Source organism: Simochromis diagramma, unplaced genomic scaffold (genome assembly GCF_900408965.1).
Source record: "Simochromis diagramma unplaced genomic scaffold, fSimDia1.1 OVJJ01000520.1, whole genome shotgun sequence".
Lineage (NCBI taxonomy): Eukaryota > Metazoa > Chordata > Actinopteri > Cichliformes > Cichlidae > Simochromis > Simochromis diagramma.
The window spans coordinates 114,395-137,079 of record NW_024387338.1 but is presented as its reverse complement, the minus strand read 5'-3'; the positions used below and the strand labels follow the sequence as shown (position 1 = coordinate 137,079).

At 42.1% G+C, this 22,685-nt stretch overlaps 1 protein-coding gene across 5 annotated transcripts in view; it reads left to right on the top strand.

Moving 5' to 3' along the window:
- LOC120718210 (NLR family CARD domain-containing protein 3-like) overlaps nucleotides 1-22,685 on the top strand; it is a 104,186-nt gene that overhangs the window by 67,314 nt on the left and 14,187 nt on the right. For 4 of the 5 annotated variants that reach the window (XM_040006637.1, XM_040006635.1, XM_040006636.1 and 1 more), the window contains 3 exons: nucleotides 6,321-6,528; nucleotides 6,618-8,418; nucleotides 17,735-17,908. In XM_040006637.1, the coding sequence (XP_039862571.1) occupies nucleotides 6,321-6,528; nucleotides 6,618-8,418; nucleotides 17,735-17,908 (2,183 nt within the window). Of the gene's footprint in view, nucleotides 1-4,275; nucleotides 4,481-5,597; nucleotides 6,529-6,617; nucleotides 8,419-17,734; nucleotides 17,909-22,685 lie in introns of those variants that run through there. The other variant, XM_040006638.1, reaches the window with a different exon arrangement.

Sequence of the window (22,685 nt, the reverse complement as noted above, 5' to 3'; positions counted from 1 at the left end):
GGAATTTCTTGCCTTCTTAATGGGGTTGAGACCATCAGTTGTGCTATGTAGAAGCTTAGGCTGTCAGGTATTGTTCCAACCTATTTGAAAACTGTTAGCTGATTAGTTCTTGCCATAATATGAATTCTAAGTATAGAGAACAACAGTCCATCATTACTTTAAGAACTGACACTTTGAATGTGTCCCCAAGTGCAGTTGCAAAAATTATCAAGCGCTACAACAAGACTGGCTCACATGAGGACCGTCCCAGGAAAGGAAGACCGAGTCACCTCTGCTGCTGAGGATAAATTCATCAGTCACCAGCCTCAGAAACTTTCAGAACTTTTTTCCATAATAAATGAAATCATCTCTATAGATTTACTTTGGTTATTAGAAGTTTCGTAGTTCCCAGGCTTGTCAGGTCTTTGGTATATCTTTTCCACTCACCTTTTGCTTCTGAAGTGGTTGGTCAGGACTAGAGATGGCACCTTTATACCTGTATGCAAAAAAAAACACTGCACCCAAAATATGTCATAGTTGAGCAATACTGATCAATCTAATAAACTTAAATCTACACCATCCTCCGTGTTCTGGTATTCTAAACAGTGATTAGCAGAAATACTAAACAACCTAACTAATAGGGTTGCCAACTCCCAGCAAAAAAAATAGGGAACCACCTCCCCACCCGCCGCCTGATGATGCTTAATCAATGTAATCGACTTTTTTTAATGCACGTGTTTTAAAAAAAAAAAAAAAAAAAAAAAAAAAAAGCACAGAAATCAATTATTTTCCTACAATAATTAAATAGATTCAACATCTTTCTTCAACAAAATTGCAGACTGCACAGATGGTACCTTCTGGTAGTTGCACGTGAGTGAGTGTGTGTGAATGGGGGGTGCGTTTGTGTGACTTCCTGCTGATCACGAAAGGGTCATCTCCCTTACGATGTATATGGCTCAATTACTGTAACGGTCTACTATACACAAACACAGGTGAGGTCATAAATGGCAAGAAGTAAACATCCTCACTACATAAGAACAGAAACCGAACCTTCACATAGGATGTGCCTGTAGTTAAACACTATAGCTAATTACCCATTCAACAGGCTAGGGAGGAGGATAGAAACAGAAGAATGTCTTTGATCATACAGTTTAAGGCAAGGCTTACAAATGTAAGTAACACAGTGGCAACATTTAACTATTTCAACCTAACACCGGTGACTGCCAAATTTATTTGCCATTAAAACAGAAGGATGGTATCTCCATGAAACCTCTCTTGACATGTCTAGATGATATTAAAGTTTGGTTGGCTTTAAACCTTTTAAATAACCTTTTTATAAAAAGAAAACAGAGGTGTTGGTGTTTGGACCCAGTGGTCCCTGTGAGCCTTCCTCTGTTGATTTGGGACCCTTGGAAGTTTATTTTAAACCTGTTGTTTCTGACCTAGGTTTTAAGTTGGACAGTGGTGGGTTTTTTTTTTTTTGTTCTTTTTTTTTTTTTTTTTTTTTTTTTTTTAAATTGGCCAGCCAAATTAGAGCAGTGAAGTCCAGCTTTTATCATTTAAAGCGACTGGCAAGAGTGAAATCTTTCTAGGCAGCACCTCGAAACAGTGATCCATGCATTTATTTCATTTATTTCTTTAATCGGTTTTCCATTTGACGTTTATTCAGCAGTGTGAAAACTTTAGAACTTTTAATCTCAGCCAAACTGGTTTACTCACAAATAAATAAAACACTGAAAAAAGCCAAACAATAACATTTTTAAGTTATATAAATGACCTATATTTATCATGTTTAACCTGAGTAGCGAAAAATGGGGTTTTAAAACGATGTGCCGGTAGCTCGCTGTTTTCGCTGGCTTTAGTGAGCTGGCTAGCTATGGAGCTAGTGGGTAACAGACGTCTCCAAAACATTGGGAGCACTTTTGCAAGTATGTGATGTCTTGATAAACCGAGCAGATATTTGAAGTTTACACAGCTACATTCTCGCCTGAAAATATGTTAAAAATGTAATTTGTGATCCAGAAAGAATAAGAGTAATATTAAAACTAAGTAGCTGCCGCCATTGTTGGAAACTGCAATTGGCTGGGCCGCGCTATGAATTCTGAGATATGGTGGGTCATGAAGGATACACCCTACCCATCTTTCAAATCTGGGGAAAAGGAGGAAGCATTTGTCAACCGCATTTGGAGGAGTCTACAAATTTGGCCAGCCGCGTCGCTGTGACGTAATCGGCCTACAAATGCGGCCTCAGGAGGATGCAGCCCATGAATTTGGAACCCCCCCACCCCGTCACTCTCTTAGGTCAGCTGACCAGCTGCTCCTGGAAGTACCGAAATCCAGAAGGAAGCTTGGAGGGGACAGGGCCTTTTCTATCGTGGCTCCTAAATTATGGAATAACTTGCCCTTGCACAATAGAGAGACCCCTTCACGCTCCACTTTTAAAACACATCTTAAAACAAATTTTTATTCTTTAGCTTTTGACCTCATTGAGACTTGTAATTAAATTAGTTATTTTATTAATTATTTTGCTTTTTCTCTTATTTGGCTTTGATTTATATGTAAAACATTTTGTGTCAGGTAAGCTGTTTTAAAGTGCTTTATAAATAAAGGTGATGATGATGATCCCCTTCATCATCAAGATTCACCTTATCACTAACAGATCTTGCCTGTTAGTGATAACAGGCAAGATCTGTTGCTCTGCAACTCTGGAACAGATCCAGTAGCACAATATTTACCTTGTTACTTGTTTGAATATAAAACGTTTTAAAACTTGAAGAGCTGTCAGTGTTTGGTTTTGCTTAAGAGTAATTTTTCACAGCACTGTAGATTATTGGAAAACATTGGAGATAAACCATATCCTAGTCATGAGAGATTAGGGATGGGTATCGTTTAGGTTTTATCCAAACCGGTACTTTTGAAACGGTGCCAGTGCTTAAACGGTGCTCGAACCGGTGCTTAACCCTTTAAAGCCGGTCGGAGTGGGCACGCTCCGTTTTGCGTAACTATTTTTAAATCCCGGTAGCACTGCAACCACGTAAGCTAGTGCAATAATTTTTTTTGAATATGAAACCAGAGGAGTTGTACTTACATCTTATGCCATCAGCATGTCCTAGGTCACAGTTTCCTTCCACACATAGCTTTGCAAAAACTGCATAAAAACCACTTGCAGCAACAAAAACATAATATTCCAGAAACACGCTTTGCTGATCCGATTAGTTCTTCTTAACACTTCCTACGTCCATCAGCGCGAACTATCGCATGTCCGCCATGACCTGCCCAAAACCGGAAGTGATGTCATTTTGCGGAAATGTAGTTTTTTACCATCAGGGCCTTATGAGCCTATACTGGTGTTTTTAAAAGTTATGTTTGACTTTATGACTTTCTGTGTCGTTTCTGGGATGCTTAAGACTCATATTGCACTGCTGGAAATAGTTCATTTTGATGCATATGCTGTTTTTTTGCAAATTTGCATTATAATATTTATTTTCGTTTGTCCTGCAGTATATAAAAAAAACATGTATTTCAAAAATAAAACTATGAAGACACTTGAAATAAATTTCCTGTGATGGGAAACTATTTTGTGCAACTTTTTTGTATTTACAGTTTTGAGGGTTAAGCCTCTTAAATTTCTCTAACTAGAAATATATGTTAAAAAAACAAAAATGATTTTCAAATTTTTTTTGTAGTTTATTGCAATTTTTTTTGCAATGTATGTAATTACTATGCACTTAATGCATACATATTATTAAAATTTGGACTATAATGGTTGTATTGATGTATATCAACTTGAAATGCTCCCAAAAATGGCTCCACAACATGTAAAAATATAATATAAACTCTGGCGGCCTTGGTACTATGGTAGGTCTTAAAGGGTTAAAGAATGAAGAACACAAACTTTGTCCAAAAACCTATTATGTTTTTACTTTTAGCAGTCTCCTTTTTTTCCGCAAAATGATAACCAAGTTAGCCTTTTCTATTGATACAACATACCTCCTTTGTTTGGAACCGGTGCTTAAAAAATGGAAAACACAAACTTTGTCCTAAAACCTCTCATGTTTAATTGTTTGTTTTTTTTTTGTCTTTTTTTGTTTTTTTTTTTTTTTGTAAAAATATAACAATGTTAGCCTTTTCTGCAGCTATAGGGCATATATGGTATCACTCTTGGCTGGAAGCAGTGCTTAAACAAAAACACAAACTTTGTCCAAAAACCTCTCATGTTTAGCTTTTTCCCTCTTTTTCTTTGGTCATTTTAGCCTTTTTGGCCAGGGTGAAGGGAGTATCTGCCATCAAACAAGAAGACAGCCGCATGTAACTACGATTGTGTTTGCTAGTTCACCTTACATGCATTAATTTAATAACATGGTGTGGTGAGAATAAGGCACGGCGGGTCCAGGGATCAGTGTTTAAAGCCATTTTATTTCCATCACCTCACACCACAACCACCCAACCCCTGAGTCCTCGTGTTTTTAACTTGGCGGACGTGATTAAGGATGCCGTGCAGGTGCGTCCGCCCTCCCTGCACGGCACCGCCGGCCACACCCCACCACATACCCCCATTGCCCAACTGAGGCCGGGGAGCCATCCGGCCGAACCTACTCCCCCCCCACCGCGAGCGGGAGAGGGGATCAGCCCGGACCGTCGGCACCCGCGGGCCCTGGCCTAGCGAGACGGAGGTGTCTGTTCTGGTGGCCGCCCACTCATCCAGCGGCGCCGGTGATGAGGTGGGCCCGGGGGTCACCCACGAATCCAATGGCAGCCCTGGAGCTGGACCGGAGGCCACCCATGTGGCAAGCAGCGGCGCAGCCGGCGTGACATTGAGCCGGGGCTCATGGGCGGCTGGGCAGGTGTCCAGCACGCCGGACCACACCACACGCCGGACTCCGGGGGAGGCGAGGCCGCTCTGCTCCGCCCGCCGACCTCGAGCTTCGGTGACGCGGACTCCCCTAGCACGGGCACCTCCGACCATATCCCGCGGCTCCTCGGGCGCCGCCTCTCCCGGCTGGAGCGGCTCCTCGGGCACCGCCTCCGCGGCTGCGGCTGTTGCTGCCGCCTCTCCTTCCAGCCGGCGCAGACCCTCGCCCGCCTCGTCCTCCGCCTCCGATTGGAGCGGCTCCTCCACCGCTCCCGGCAGGAGCAGCCCTTCACCCGGCTGTTCCTCCTCCTCCGGCAGGCTCGGACCCCCGCTTGACTCGTCCACCACCTCCAGCTGCCGAGGTGCCCCACACAGCTCCTCCACCGCTTTCCCACAGTCAGTATACCCCGGTGGGGGTGGCGGCGTCGAGGTCGCCCAGGCCTGGAGCAGCGCGGCCAGCTCTGCCATCTTCCCCAGGTGGCGTTCGCTCTCCTTCCGCAGCTCTTCCTGTTGGCGACGCACCTCCGCCGCCTGCTCCCGCTGGGTGGCCGCCATTTCGGCCACCATCTCGGCCAGCTCTTCCCTTCCCTGGCTCTGGTAAGTACCCGCCATGCCGCCTCCTGGGTTTCGGCACCAGTGTGGTGAGAATAAGACACGGCGGGTCCAGGGATCAGTGTTTAAAGCCATTTTATTTCCATCACCTCACACCACAACCACCCAACCTCGTGTTTTTAACTTGGCGGACGTGATTAAGGATGCCTTGCAGGTGCGTCCGCCCTCCCTGCATGGCACCGCCGGCCACGCCCCACCACACATGGTTAGCCTACTCAACATAAATTACAAACAAACAACATTAAGCTACTCACCCAGAGAAGAATGGCTGCTGCTGCCATCATCATCCGTCATCATTTCTGCTACACTGGCAGGTAGCAGAAGGTTCTTGGGGGATATCAGTACCCATCCCTATGAGAGATGGCATCCAACTTCACACTGTGAAGCTGGCATATAGAAATATACTATTTTTTATTTTTCTGTTAGGGCTCTGTATTTTTTTTTTTCTTTGGTTAGTTGTGAGTATTGCATGTTGTTTCTAGTTCTTGCACTGCACTGCAGTGATCTAAAGATGTTTTGCCGAATGTTTGCACTGGACATTAATGGGGAAAAATGCAGCAGAGGTGAACCAACACACAACAATGACAACCTATGGATATCATAAACTATCCCTTAATTGTGTTGCTATAAGCTCAGGCTGAAAGGGGATTTCCTGTGATGCACTGAGCTTTTGTTCTTCACTGCCTTCTTTTTAATCCACAGGTGTTTCTCTACCTATGCCATCTCATTTAACTTAATTTAATCCTTTAATCTTTTCTGTTTGTGTTTTATTTGATTTGATGCTCCTGGGTCTCTATGGGTTGTCTCTCTTCTCTTTCCCTTCACCCCGATTGAGGTTGCAGAGTGACTGGATGATTCATGTAGCATTCTGTTCTAGCTTCTGGAGGAAAACATCATCACCTTTGTGAAGAATGAGCTGGGCAAGATCCAGAAGGTTCTGAGTCCGGATTATACGGAAGCCTTAGAGAGTCAGAGGGAAGATGAAGGTGATGAGCAGAAGTCGAGCAGAAAGGCATTTGTTGAGATCACAATGTACTTCCTGAGGAAAATGAAATATAAGAAGCTGGCTGATCATCTACAGAGCCGTAAGAAGATTCCTTTATTTAAGTGTGTGTGTGTGTGTGTGTGTGTGTGTGTGTTTTTTTTTTTCTTTTTAATCTATTGTTTCTTTCAGGAACTTGCACTAGGGATTACAAGTGGAGCCAGCATGAAATTAAATCTAATCTGCAGAAGAAGTTCCAGTGTGTGTTTGAGGGGATCGCTAAAGCAGGAAACCCAACCCTTCTGAATGAGATCTACACAGAGCTCTACATCACAGAGGGAGGGACTGCAGAGGTCAATGATGAGCATGAGGTCAGACAGATTGAAACAGCATCCAGGAAACCAGACAGACCAGAAACAACAGTCAGACAAGAGGACATCTTTAAACCTTCATCTGGAAGAGTTACACCAATCAGAACAGTGCTGACAAAGGGTGTGGCTGGCATTGGGAAAACAGTCTTAACACAGAAATACACCCTCGACTGGGCTGAAGGCAAAGCCAACCAGGACATCCAGTTTATATTTCCATTCACTTTCAGAGAGCTGAATGTGCTGAAAGAGGAAAAGTTTAGCTTGGTGGAACTTGTTCATTACTACTTTACTGAAACCAAAGAAGCAGGAATTTGGAGGTTTGAAGACTTCCAGGTTGTGTTCATCTTTGATGGTTTGGATGAGTGTCGACTTCCTTTGGACTTCAACAACACAGCAACCCTGACTGATATTACAGAGTACACTTCAGTAAATGTTCTGCTTGTAAATCTCATCAGGGGGAACCTTTTTTCCTCTGCTCACATCTGGATAACCACACGACCTGCAGCAGCCCATCTCATCCCTCCACAATGTGTTGATATGGTGACAGATGTCATGGGGTTCACTGATCAACAGAAGGAGGAGTACTTTAAGAAGAGATTTAGAGATAGGAAGCAGAGAAAAAGGATCATCTCCCACATCAAGACATCACGAAGTCTCCACATCATGTGCCACATCCCAGTCTTCTGCTGGATCACTGCTACAGTTCTGGAGGATGTGCTGAAAACCGGAGAGGGAGAACGGTTGCCCAAGACCCTGACTGAGATGTACATCCACTTCCTGGTGGTTCAGGCCAAAGTGAAGACGGTCAAGTATGATGGAGGAGCTGAGACAGATCCACACTGGACTCCAGAGAACAGGAAGATGATTGATTCTCTGGGAAAACTGGCTTTTGATCAGCTGCAGAAAGGAAAGCTGATCTTCTATGAATCAGACCTGACGGAGTGTGGCATCGATATCAAAGCAGCCTCAGTGTACTCGGGAGTGTTCACACAAGTATTTAAAGAGGAAAGAGGGCTGTATCAAGACAAGGTGTTTTGCTTCATTCATTTAAGTGTTCAGGAGTTTCTGGCTGCTCTTCATGTCCATCTGACCTTTATCAATTCTGGAGTAAATCTACTGGAAAAACAACAAACAACCTCCCAGACGTCTGAAACAAGCGAGCCTACATTCTTCTACCAGAGTGCTGTGGGCAAGGCCTTACAGAGTCCAATTGGACACCTGGACTTGTTCCTGCGCTTCCTCGTGGGTTTTTCACTCCAGACCAACCAAAGTCTCCTGCGAGGCCTGCTGATACAGACAGAAAACAGCTCACAGACCAATCAGGAAACAGTTCAGTACATCAAGAAGATGATCAATGAGAATCTGTCTGCAGAGAAAAGCATCAATCTGTTCCACTGTCTGAATGAACTGAATGATAGTTCTCTAGTGGAGGAGATCCAACAGTGCCTGAGTTCAGGACTTCTCTCCACAGATGAGCTGTCTCCTGCTCAGTGGTCAGCTCTGGTCTTCATTTTACTGTCATCCGAAAAAGATCTGGATGAATTTGACTTAAAGAAATTCTCAGCCTCTGAGGAGGCTCTTCTAAGGCTGCTGCCAGTGGTCAAAGCCTCCAACAAAGCTGTGTAAGTAAATATCCTCTTTTTATTTCTAAAATGTTAAAGCTATTTAAGAAGAAAGTCATGCAAATCAAAATCTAATCCTGTTAAAAATGTCAAATTTTTGAATATAATGATGTAATCACAGTCAAGTAAGTTTTAGTTCTAGTGTTTCATAACAGTAGAAAGTGCAAGTACTCCATATGACCCACCCAGGCTGATGAACAAAATCATATTTGTTTTTCTATTTAAAGGTTCCTGTTGCTGGATATAAGAAAAAATGTACTGATTCATGGAAAAAAAAAATCTATTTATCCAGCTACTCATTATACAATACATTCATTTTGTCCCTGTCATCAAGAAATGTTATCAATAGTGCTCCTGGAGAAATATTTTTTTATCTTTTTCCAGACCACTTTGGTACACTTCCTTCAGATTAGTTCAGTTGTCAAGACCAAGCACCTCCATAAGCCATTTTACCAAAATAAGAACAGGTCTGAACACTCAGCCCCCTGTGCCTCAGGTTTTAAATTCACACACTTGACTTTAAGACATTCATGTAGTTTAACTTTATTGGTTTGTATCTTCTGTCTTCATGAGTAGACACAGCTGGATATCATCTGCATAACAATAAAAATGTATCTTATGTTTTTTTTTGTTTTTTTTTAATAATACTGCCGAAGGAAGGCATGGATAATGTAAATAGAACTGATCCCATCACAGAACATGTGGAACTCAATGTGAAGAAGACTCCCAATTCACATTAACAAATCTGAGTTTATTAGATAGATGTGATTCAAACCCCTTCAGCGCAGGACCGTCCAATACCTATGGCATATTCGAATTTCTATAGTGAAATATCACAGCACTGGGGTTGAACGCGACAAGAATAAAGGTGAGTCTACAGTCAGAGTTCATAAAAAGATCATTTGTAACCTTTAGACAAACCATTCTTATAAAGATGATCAGTTTAACTGCTCTTTTAAATATAAACGAAAGGTTCGAGATTGTCCCAGAATTAGCCTAGACAGGTGGGACGAGTAAAAGGTTTTTCAGCAATGGTTCAGTTGTGGAAATCTTAAAGGCCTCTGGTACATTATCCATCGATGCAGGTTAATTGATCATTTTTAAGATTTGGTTAAATTTTGTCGAGTCTTCTAGGAATGGTGTCTATGTACATCTTGATGGCAGTTGGTATGTGATTATATTATACCAAGAAAATTCAGTCATACAATAACAATATTTGCCTACGTTTCACGCAACTCAACAGCTGAATTGTAACGCAAAGTCCACCCTGAAACTGTTGCAAGGATACAGACTAAACATAATATCACAGACTTCAACCATGTTTCCCTCTCGTTCCACCTGATTGGATACACATCATTTGTTGACTGTCCTACACGAGAAAATAAAACCCTTAATCTGCAGTATGCCAATGTCAGTAAAGCTGACAATGTTACTACCTTGCCGCCACTTTGTAGAACAGAGTACATCAACTTCTGTGGAGACACAATTGTACCAACAAAGATTGTATGCTGTTTCCACAACAACAAACCGTGGAACACAAGTAACATATAGACAAATCCTCAACCAGAAAAGGTCACTTTTAGAGATGGTGACAAAGATTGGTTCAAACAGGTGCAACATCAGCTGGTGAAGAGATTAAAAATAGCAAAAGTGGAATACAAAAAAACATTGAATGGAATCTACAATACAGCAGCATCCGTGAGGTGTGGAGAGGATTCTATATCACCTCTGACTCCGTGGCCACACCCACTTCCACTGCTTCTCCTCAGCCGGCTTCTTCTAATTGTCCTCCGCAAGTGTGCTTCTCCACCACAGCTTCCCCTACTCGCATCTTGCATCTCCCATGTGGCAGCTACTTTCTCTCTCACACCTATGCCTCCAACCTGGTCTATCACAGAAACAGCATTGAGATTGGAGATAGGAATACTATCCTCTGGCAAGGCTGCTGGCCCAGATGGTTTGTGTCCAAGGCTGCTTAAGGACTGTGTTGCCCAACTATGTCAGCTTCTCCACATGATCTTTAACTCGAGTATATAGCTGGGGACTACTGCTGGCACTATGGAAAACAGTATTACATACACATACATGTTTTGCCAGTACCAAAAATAAAGTATCCAGATACACTAAACGACTACAGACCAGTGGCCCTTAAATCACATAGAATGAAAACCTTGGAATGGCTGATTCTACACCAGGGGTCGACAACCTTTCTGATGATGAGTGCCATCTAAAGCGTCCTCAGAAGTCAGTGTGCCATATGATTGCATTAGCAATAAATTTAGTAATGCTCTATACTAACAGTTACACACTATTTAGACCAACTTTATAGAATTATATTTGTTCGCAGATGTTGGCAGCTATCAGAGAATAGGTATCAGCTATTTTGAAACAAAAAAAAGACACTTTTTATCCATAACAAGAACTCCATAACAGCAAATGAACTGTACAACAGAAAATGCAAATGCCATTTATGGTCTCCTCGCAACAATGATAAGAAAAATAAACTGGGCCAATATGCCATGTTTGTTAATACAGGGATACACATGTTAATGTGATCTCTGGTCTCCCACTCAGAGACACAGGTCTCCGAGTGTCCAGCATTCAGACGGCTACCTGAGGACTCTCTTTGTGTGAGAGAAAACCAGCTCACACAGATATGTAGAGCCAAATACTGTCAATGAGGCCTCTGTAATGTTCTGAACACAGTTAAACTTGTCAGGTAGTGATGTCCAGCATGTGAAAAAGGAAGCTCCATGAACACGCACAGCTATGGATTCCAGCTGCGTTCGTAGTTCTGCAAACTTTGATGCCCACAGAGTGTGAGTTCTGTCTCGAGTCTACGGCTGTATCCGTGTATTTCCATGGTGTTGATGCTGCGCTGAGCGAACAGCTCCTGAAGCATTTGAAGTGTCGGAATATTTAAATTTTTTTTTAGCCATTTACAAGTTGAATCTGGTAGTTGGGGTTGTTAGCTAAGATACCGTCATTAAGAAGCGGCACAACTAATGTGTCTATGCGAGTTAATTTGTGATGTGCACTGCTGGCCCGGCCATTTTTTTTTTTTTTTTTTTTTTTTTTTTTTAAATGCACCTTCTCAGATTAATTCACTGCCTGTCGTGCCCAGGGCTGGACTGGGACAAAAAAATCAGCCGGGGCATTTTGACTAGAGACTGGCCCACCAGGTATTATAGGAAAAGCCACAAAGCCTTTGAATGAAAACAAACGCTGTTGTGACAGTTATGTACACTGTCTTGTTGGTATATGTATGATTTTTATACATTTTAAATCAGATAAAAACTTTAGTTGTAAGAGTCAGATAATTATTTATTAAAAGCTAGATATTAAATGCGAATAAGAAAGAAAAGTATTTCTTTGTGCCCCCCTTTTCCCTGTTAATGCCCTACCTGCCCCCCTGGCAAAACTTTGCTAGACCCGCCCCTGCACAGTTACCAGCTGTCAGCTACTTAGAAAAGGATCCTGGTGTTATTTGTCTCTCAAAAACAGTTCATAACTTCCCTTCAACTCATTCATGTCACCTAAAAGGTAAACCTGTTTCATCTTCATGTTTCACTCACACCACATATCCAAACCTATATCATGGCCATCAGCTTACAGCTGTGGCTCCAGCAAACATCAGCTGATACTAGAAAGTAATATTAAATAAATTCTAACAACAGCTGATCAAGCTTAAACATGCTGCTGTTGTTTAATGCAACCTCTGCTGGTTTCCTGTTTCTGGCGCAAAGTGGGCGACAAACAAACAAGTACCCTCAGCTTTGGGGAAGTAGCAACAGGAGAGGGAGGGGGAGAGAATGAGAGAAGAAGAAACAGCTGCAGCGTAAAGACGCAGAATAACTCCAGCTTTGTGTCTTTTTCCATTTTAGCTGAAGTACAGGACAAAGTGCGTTCCTTTTCACCTCAATACGAAACGTGTAATATTTTCTCTGAATACGAGACGATTCCGTTTTTTTACCGGATGGTAACTCTAATAACTAACCTTATGAATGAAATAAAGTTCACTATCAGTAACATCATAGCACCCACCCAGCCGTTGGCTGTATAAAAACTCCGTCATGCTATCTAGTACGCAGTACGTGTTGTTGTAACTGACTTTAAAAATTCAGCACAACGAAAGTAAACTACACCTAAACTTAGTTTATATCTGACCCAGATAGACTGCAGGTCATAACTTCTTACTTGAAGTTCAGTTCATCTGACAGCAACCGCCTTGGGTCTCTCCTCCTCCTGCCTCCCCTTTCCCTCATCCACCTGCAAGCTTCTGTGAAAGCTCCGCCACAGCCACCACCAAGAGTTATTTTTACACATCGGCCAGCATCTGGCCAATCCCCACCACCTTTCATTGTTTATAGTATTAAATCCTGTTCTTTTGGATTCTTTAGGGCCAAGAAAGACACAACTCAAAAGTGTTCTTTTTACTTTAAAAAAAATTATCTTTATTTTACATACCCGGAATATGGAGACCTGAACACAAAACACACAACCTCAGGTTTGAAGCACAAACGGAAGCCTAGGTATTTATATACTTGCTCTGGAGTCTGGGCCTCTCTTATATAAACCAATATAATCAGCATATAAGCATTTCATTTCAATTCAATTCAATTTTATTTATATAGCGCCAAATCACAACATAAGTCGCCTCAAGGCGCTTCATAGATACAGAGAAAAACCCAACAATCATATGACCCCCTATGAGCAAGCACTTTGGCAACAGTGGGAAGGAAAAACTCCCTTTTAACAGGAAGAAACCTCCAGCAGAACCAGGCTCAGGGAGGGGCGGCCATCTGCTGCGACCGGTTGGGGTGAGAGAAGGAAGACAGGATAAAGACATGCTGTGGAAGAGAGACAGAGGTTAATAACGGATATGATTCAATGCAGAGAGGTCTGTTAATACATAGTGAGTGAGAAAGGTGACTGGAAAGGAAAAACTCAATGCATCATGGGAATCCCCCGGCAGCCTATGTCTATTGCAGCATAACTAAGGGAGGATTCAGGGTCACCTGGTCCAGCCCTAACTATATGCTTTAGCAAAAAGGAAAGTTTTAAGCCTAATCTTGAAAGTAGAGATAGTGTCTGTCTCCTGAATCCAAACTGGAAGCTGGTTCCATAGAAGAGGGGCCTGAAAACTGAAGGCTCTCCCTCCCATTCTACTTTTAAATACTCTAGGAACAACAAGTAGGCCTGCAGAGCGAGAGTGAAGTGCTCTAATAGGGTGATATGGTACTACAAGGTCATTAAGATAAGATGGGGCCTGATTATTTAAGACCTTGTATGTGAGGAGCAGGATTTTGAATTCAATTCTGGATTTAACAGGAAGCCAATGAAGGGAAGCCAAAACCGGAGAAATATGCTCTCTCTTTCTAGTCCCTGTCAGTACTCTTGCTGCAGCATTTTGGATTAGCTGAAGGCTTTTCAGTGAGTATTTTGGACATCCTGATAATAATGAATTACAGTAGTCCAGCCTGGAAGTAATAAATGCATGAACTAGTTTTTCAGCGTCACTCTGAGACAGGATATTTCTAACTTTAGAGATGTTGCGCAAATGGAAGGAAGCAGTCTTACATATTTGTTTAATATGTGCATTGAAGGACATGTCCTGGTCAAAAATGACTCCAAGGTTCTTACTGGAGGCCAAGGTAATGCCATCCAGAGTAAGAATCTGGTTAGATCTGATATTTCTAAGATTGTCAGGGCCGAGTACAATAACCTCAGTTTTATCTAAATTAAGAAGCAGAAAGTTAGCGGCCATCCAGGTCTTTATGTCTTTAAGACATTCCTGCAGTTTAACTAATTGGTGTGTGTTATCTGGCTTCATGGACAGATAAAGCTGGGTGTCATCTGCATAGCAGTGAAAATGTATGCTATGTCTTCTAATGATACTGCCTAGGGGAAGCATGTATAATGTAAACAGAATTGGTCCTAGCACTGAACCCTGTGGAACTCCATAATTAACCTCAGTGTGTGAAGAGGACTCTCCATTTACATGAACAAATTGGAGTCTATTAGATAGATATGATACAAACCACTGCAGTGCAGTACCTGTAATACCTACAGCATGTTCTAATCGCTCTAATAGGATATTATGGTCGACAGTATCGAATGCTGCACTAAGGTCTAGCAGGACAAGCACAGAGATGAGTCCACTGTCAGAGGCCATAAGAAGATCATTTGTAACCTTCACTAAAGCTGTTTCTGTGCTGTGCTGAGCTCTGAAACCTGACTGAAACTCTTCAAATAAACCATTCCTCTGCAGATGATCTGTTAGCTGTTTGACAACTACTCTTTCAAGGATTTTTGATATGAAAGGAAGGTTGGAGATTGGCCTATAATTAGCTAAGACTGCTGGGTCTAGAGATGGCTTTTTGAGTAAAGGTTTAACTACAGCTAGCTTGAAGGCCTGTGGTACATAGCCGATCATTAGAGATAGGTTGATCATATTTAAGATCGAAGAATTAATTAATGGCAGGACTTCTTTGAGCAGTTTTGTAGGAATGGGGTCTAAAAGACACGTTGATGGCTTGGAGGAAGTAATTATTGAAGTTAACTCAGAAAGATCAATTGGAGAAAAAGAGTCTAACTTAACATCAATGGTACTAAGAGTAGCTGTAGATAATATTACATCTGTGGGATGATTACTGGTAATTTTTTCTCTAATGATAAAAATTTTATTTGTGAAGAAGTTCATGAAGTCATTACTAGTTAACATTAAAGGGATTGTTGGCTCAAAAGAGCTCTGACTTTTTGTCAGCCTGGCTACAGTGCTGAAGAGAAACCTGGGGTTGTTCTTATTTTCTTCAATCAGTGATGAATAGTAAGATGTTCTGGCTTTGCGGAGGGCTTTCTTATAAAGCAGCAAACTATTTCTCCAGGCTAAATGATGATCCTCTAAATTTGTGACACGCCATTTCCTCTCCAGATTACGAGTCATCTGCTTTAGGGTACGTGTTTGAGAATTATACCACGGAGTCAGGTACTTCTGATTAGAGACCTTAGTTTTCACAGGAGCTACAGTATCCAGAGTCGTACGTAGTGAGGAGGTGAAATTATTAACAAGATAATCGACCTCTGTTGGGGTAGCGTTCAGATAGCTGCTCTGCTCTATGTTGGTACAGGGCATTGAAGATGATAACAGTGGGTGGATTATAGTCTTAAACTTAGTTACAGCACTTTCAGAAAGACATCTACTTTGATAAAGTCTACTCTCCACCGCTGTGTAATCAATTATTGTAAATGTAAATGTTATCAGGAAATGATCAGATAGGAGAGGGTTTTCAGGAAACACTGTTAAATGTTCAGTTTCTATGCCATATGTTAAAACAAGATCTAGAGTGTGATTAAAGTGGTGGGTGGGTTCTTTTACATTTTGAGAGAAACCAATTGAGTCTAATAACAGATTAAATGCCATGTTGAGGCTGTCATTTTTAGCATCTACATGGATGTTAAAATCACCCACAATAATTATTTTATCTGAGCTCAGAACTAAATTAGATATAAAGTCTGAGAAATCAGACAGAAACTCTGTGTAAGGCCCAGGTGGACGATAGATGATAACAAGTAAGACTGGTTTCTGAGTTTCACAGCTGGGGTGGACAATGTTAAGCATCAGGCTTTCAAATGAATTAAAAGTCTGTCTTGGTCTTTCATTAATTGATAGGCTGGTGTGAAAAATTGCTGCCACACCGCCCCCTCGGCCTGTGCTTCAAGATTTCTGGTAGTTAGAATGACTCGGGGGTGTTGATTCATCTAAACTAACATAATCATCCTGCTGCAACCAGGTTTCTGTAAGGCAGAGTAAATCAATTTGTTGATCAATTATTAAGTCATGTACTAACAGAGACTTGGAGGAGAGAGACCTAATATTTAATAATCCACATTTCACTGTTTTACTCTTTGGTTCAGATGTGGATACTTTATTGTTCTTTCTTTGTAATTGTTTATGTTTAAGTTGTTTGTTGCTGGTTTTTAGTTTTTTTTTTTTGTCTGTTTGGGAGCTGACACAGTCTCTATGGAGATGGGTTTTTGGGGGTGGGTAGCAGGAGGAGAGAAGCTGCGGAGAGGCGTGTAGGACTGCAACTCTGCTTCCTGGTCCCAACTCTGGATAGTCATATTTTGGGGGGTTTAATAAATTTGTCCATATTTCTAGAAATGAGAGCTGCTCCATCCAAATTGGGATGGATGCCGTCTCTCCTAACAAGTCCAGGTTTCCTCCAGAAGGTTTGCCAATTATCTATGAAGCCCACATCGTTTCTGGGACACCACTCAGACAGCCAGCAATTTAAGGAGAACATGCGGCTAAACATGTCACTCCTGGTCTGATTGGGGAGGGGACCAGAGAAAACTACAGAGTCCGACATTGTTTTGAAGTCAGTCACAACATTTAAGATTATATATTTATTACCTAACAATACCGTTACAAAAACAAAAAATCACCATCACCGGTATGCCCGATGGCCAATCCAGCTATGGGCGTGCCATCAGTTAACCCTTCTCGTGCCAGCTGTGGCACGCGTGCCCAGGGTTGCCGACCCCTGTTCTACACTGACTGAGACTGATGTCAAAGACAAACTTGATCTCAGAGAGTGTGTGTACAAACAACACAATGAAGTGAATGATGCTCTTCCCTTACATCCTTCACCTCTACATGCACACATCCACACCCTTTCTCCATTCTCCATTCGACATTTTATGCAGCAGACTTGAAATACAGTGGCATTTTCATTTGAGTCCTGCCACATGCAGAAATACTCAGATGACAGTGACATTGTGGCATGTATGAGGAATGGACAGGAAACTGAATATAGGAATATTGTATAAATCTTTATCGATTGGAGTCAGTTGGGGGACCTTGGTCTTTGTCTGTGTTGGTTTTCCTAGTGGTGCAGGAGTTGGTGACCGTTGTGTTGCTCTGTCCTGTTTTGTCCACAGCTCTGAAATTGCTCTGTTATACATGTACTCATGTGAATAATGAGAATAATAATGAATAAAATAAATAAATAAACATGTGCCTTTAATACATTTAGATGTCTTTAACAGTGCATTAAAAGCATGATTCTGAGTCGAAAAGCTGATTTTTTTTTTTTTTTGTTTTGTTTTTTAAGAAAAAGAAAGGAAACGGGGGGGGACAACTTTGTTTTATTGAGCTTTTTATTGAGCTTGTTTAACTTTGCTCAAGGCTTGAATTTAAAGGTTTTTGGTTAACCATGAATTTTAGAGCACAACGACACACACACACACACACATGAAAGACAGAGAACAATTCTTGACATATTTTAATGATAAGTGATTTTTCTTTTTTCAGACTGAGTGGCTGTAACCTCTTGGAAAGAAGCTGTGAAGTTATGTCCTCAGTTGTCAACTTCCACTCCTCTACTCTGAAAGAGCTGGACCTGAGTAACAATGACCTACAGGATTCAGGAATGAAGCTTCTGTCTGCAGGACTGGATAGTTCTCAATGTACACTAGAAACCCTCAGGTCAGAATTCAGAATTTTTCACAGATTGTTTATAGTGTTACTTGGATTTTTTTCACAGCTAACCCTTATAGAATTGTTTAGTGACCTATTGGCAGTTAAAGTTACATTTGGTGTTTTTGTCATTCTTTTCACTGCTTTTTGTTAACAGAGCAAGGAATTTTCAATATGGCATTTCTAAATATACTAGTGTTGTTTAAAAAGCACAGATTATTTATATTTGCACGTACTATTATTTCAGAAAAAAAAATATTATGATCAACATTATTTCCCCCAAAAGAAATCAGTGTAGACTTGAGGAAAATTAATTGATATTCACAAATCAGGAGATGTATATACAAAGTTATCACAGCATTTCAACGTCTCAAGAACCGAGACCACATGCTAGACCATAACAGATTTTGCTCTGTGTTAGCGTAAGGAGGGTGAAGAATTCTTCTGTGACTTTTAATCACCATCTAAACAGCCTCAGCTTTGGAGTGTTTGTCTAATTCAGCTCCAGGTGAACACACCTGGTTAAATTCTTTCCATTTCTCATTCACCTTTTGTTTATGAAGGCACCTTTCAAAACTGAACTAAACACTATATCTAATATAATATGGCCAGTAAGAGAAGAAATTGTAGAATGATAATCCAGATTTCATTATGCATATAAAAATTTTAAAAATAAATAATTCTCTTCTCGCCCCTGCGGGCATTCTATCCTTCAAGCTTGGGTCCTCTTCCAGAGGCCTGCAGCTTGAGGGTCCTGTGCAATATCTTTGCTAATTCTAGGACTGCACTCTTCTGGACAAAGATCTTGGATGTTGATACTTAGATCTGCTTGAGCCACTTGCCTAGCTTCGGGGGTCACTGCACTAGGTGCTCGAATTACCACTGGGACCACTATTGCCTTCACCCTCCACATCTTCATGAGCTCTTCTCTGAGCCCTTAGTACATTTCAAGCTTCTTCAGGAACTCATCAGGAACTCAGTGGGGATGTGGCATACAACACTAGAGGCCAACTTCAAGCCCATAGCACAAGTGACCATCAAGTGCAGGATCTCCCAAGGAGATGCTCTCTCCCCACTGTTGTTCTGCGTAGGCCTGAACCCCTTTAGTTAGCTCATTATCAAGACTGGCTACGGATACAGACTATGGAATGGAGCAGTTGTCAGCTACCTCCTGTACATGGATGACATCAAGCTGTATACCGAGAGTGAATGAGACATCAGGTAATCAGAACTCAGGGGATCCAACTACCAGAAGGCAACATCGCAGGCAATGTGGAGAGCTACATGTACCTGTGAATCCCATAGGCAAATGGGAACTACAAAGAGGCTGCTAGGAAAGCTGCAGTGACCAAGTACCTGCAGAGGGTCAGGCAAGTCTTGAGGAGCCAGCTGAACGGTAAGAACAAGATTCAGGCTATCGTGATCAGGTATCCTGCTAGGATAATAAGCTGGCCAAAGGAGGAGATAGAAGCCACTGACATCAAGACAAGGAAGCTCCATCAACCATGCATGGAGGGTTTCACCCCAAGTCCAGCACCCTGAGGGGTGTATGCTAAGCAGAACCCGGGAGGCCGGGGACTAGTGAGTGTCAGCACCACAGTCTAGGATGAGACAGTGAACATCCATGAATACATCAGGAAGATGGCCCCAACCAACTGCATGCTCAGTGAATACCTCAGGCAGCAAAAACCCAAGAAGGAAAAGGAGCAAGAGGAGGAGCACTCATTGAAGGACAGGCACTGTATGTATCACCGGCAGATGAGGAATAGGCTGACATCCAGAAATTGTATTAGTGGCTGGATTGAAAGACAGCACGGAAGTACTAATCATGGCAGCACAAAACAAGCTCTCAGAACAATCCATAGAGGCTGGGGTCTACCCGCACCAGACAAGACCCCCAGTGCAGGCTGTTTAAAAAAGTCCCTAAGACTATCCACCGCATAACAGCTGGGTGCAAGATGCTAGCAGGCAAGGCAGACATGGAACGCTATAACCAAGTTGCCGGCATAGTATACAGAAACATCTGTGCTGAGTATGGCTTGGAAGTCGTGAGATCAAAACGGGACTTCCAGATACAGACGGAAAAAATGGTAATGTCTAACCAACCAGACATAGTAGTGGTAGACAAGCAGAGGATAGAGGATAGCTTGTGATAGACATAGCAATACTGACAGCAACATCAGGAAGAAGGAACATAAGATGTTAGTGAAATACTAAGGGCTCGGAGAAGAGCTCGAGAAGATGTGTAGGGTGAAGGTAACAGGGGTCCCAGTTGTATTCAATGCAATTGATGAAGTGACTCGCAAGCTAGGCGGCTGGCTTCAGCAGATCCCAGGAACAACATTCGAGATCTCTGTCCAGAAAAGCACAGTTCTAGGAACAGCAAAGATGCTGTGCAGGACACTCAAGCTACCAAACTTCTGGTAGGGTACCTTAGATTGAAAGATAAAGACCCCTGCAACTCAGTATAGTACAGTATAATACTACTCCATTCAACAAGCAACCTCCTAACCCTGTAAGATTGTTTTAAATAGTCTGGTCAGAAAGTTCACTGCTCTGTCTCCTAGATATCGCCATACTGATACGAGTATGTCATCTGGACTGCCTTTAATCCTCTTTCTAGCTGCCATCACTTCTACCTTACTAATCCTCTGCACTACCTGATTCTAAACTAGATCAAGATACAAATCTTTTTTTTCATCCTTCCTCACACATACACGTCTTTTCCTTTGCTTTTGCTATTTTTCTTTTGCTGTACACCTTCCTATACCTTTGTCTTTCTTAATTTCTATAACTATCCCCCTTTTCCTTTGTTAACCTCTTTCTTTCAATATTTGTGTGTATATTGTAATTCCATTATAAAGTAGAGATGGCACGATACCAATTTTTTATGTCCGATACAAGACCGATATCATAAATTTGTCTATCTGCCGATACCGATATGAATCCGATATAGTCTATTTTACAATCAATAAAACTGTTTTTTTTTTTATATCTTGCTGCATTTTGTATAAGTTCATACCCAAATTTAAAAAGACAAAACACTAAAGCTATTCTATTACACTCGTATGCAAAAAATACACTGCACCCAAAATATTTCGCAGTTCAGCAATACTTTTTTTTTTTTTTTTTTTTTTTTGAGGGACGGGGAAAAAGGGCAAAAAACAAACAAAATAAGCAGACAAAAAATACATATATTGATCACCTGGATTGCCTGTTAAGAAAGGAAAAAAAGAGAAAACGAGCAGAAGGGAAAAAAAAAAGAGCAACATAATAAACAACATCACGATGATCTATGGGAATATCACAGCAAATACTAAATATTAAACATTATTGTGCAGCACATAAGATCGACAGCGCACAGTGTGCTTTGAGGTAGGAGCCAAAAAGGGTGTAGTTTGTGTGTGTGAGCACCCGTGTGTACACCTGTGAACATGAGCGTGCTTGTATTTAAAAGGTTCCTTCATGTAATGATCTGCTAGAGGGTGTGGGGAGCCACAGACCCGTCCTCCAGGGCATGAAGCAGGTATGGAGGAGATCAAAACTCCAGACATCCAGAGGCCCTCAGAACACAAGAGACCAAGGAAGACCAACAGAGGGGCAGCCGTGTCACTATCCCAGAAAGAGCTGAGGAGAGCCCCAGATGAGGGGTCACTCAGCAGCCGCGGAGCAGAAGCCAGGGGGGTTTGCAGTGACGTGCCCGTGAGCTCCGCCGGCAGCCAGCTGGGCCAGAGTGACCGAGCCCCAGGCTGAGGGCACCCCACCCCCGAAGTGGCCCGAGTGAGCCCCAGGCTCCAGGCCCCGACAAGCAGCCACCAAGGAGTGAGCTGGTGTGTACCTGGATGCCCACCCCAGACACAAAGAACCACCAACGCACCAATGTCTGAGGGCGTCTGCCTACTGGCAGGGGAAGTGGTGGCGAAGATAGGCCTCCATACCTTGGAGGGCCTGAGATGTCCCTAGAGAGGTGGCGTCTGATACCCAACCTGACATACTGTATAGACACAGACATACAGGCACACACAGATACAGACATCCATTCCCACCCTCATTCTCTCATATTCAATTACTCAACACTCACCCAACGTGGAGACAGACATAAAGAGACACTGTACACACAATCACACTCCCCAAGCGTACTCTATACCCCAGGTCTAGGTACCCTTGCCCCTGGAGGGGGGAAACTGCACCCAGACCCAGATAGTGTTACCCTTTTCCCTGGGGTGAAGAGAAGCAGACTGCCCCGACTCAGGAGCAGCAGGGAAGCCCCACATTCCAGACCCCAATCGGATGGCCAACTCCTCCTAGCCTCCCCGCTCCAACAGGCAGCAGAGAACAGGGGTGTGTGAAGACTCCAAACCTCCCTCCGCCCGCTCATATGTAGTGTTGATGCATGTGTGTTCTAAGGTGCATTTATACTGTTCAGTTCAGCAATACTGATCTTTTTATTTAATCCTTTAGCAGAACTTTAAATCTAAGTATTTAAAGTAATATTCAAAACGTATTTTAAAATGCATGTTTTATGCAGATTTCTAAAACTCTTCTGAAAGAAAGAATTCTGACAAAAGAAGTGCAATATCAGCACAAAATAATGTTTATAATTCACAACTTAAAAAAAACCCCAAGTTGTAGAATGGACCCTTTTATACTTAAAGTTTAACATAAATAGACATCCAGAGTGTAAAGCAGTACAAATCAATGCAAACACAGCTTCATGACATCTTTTATCAAGATGAATGTCAGTGTAAGCTGCTTCTATCACATTTAACCTTAAGTTGAATTTTAT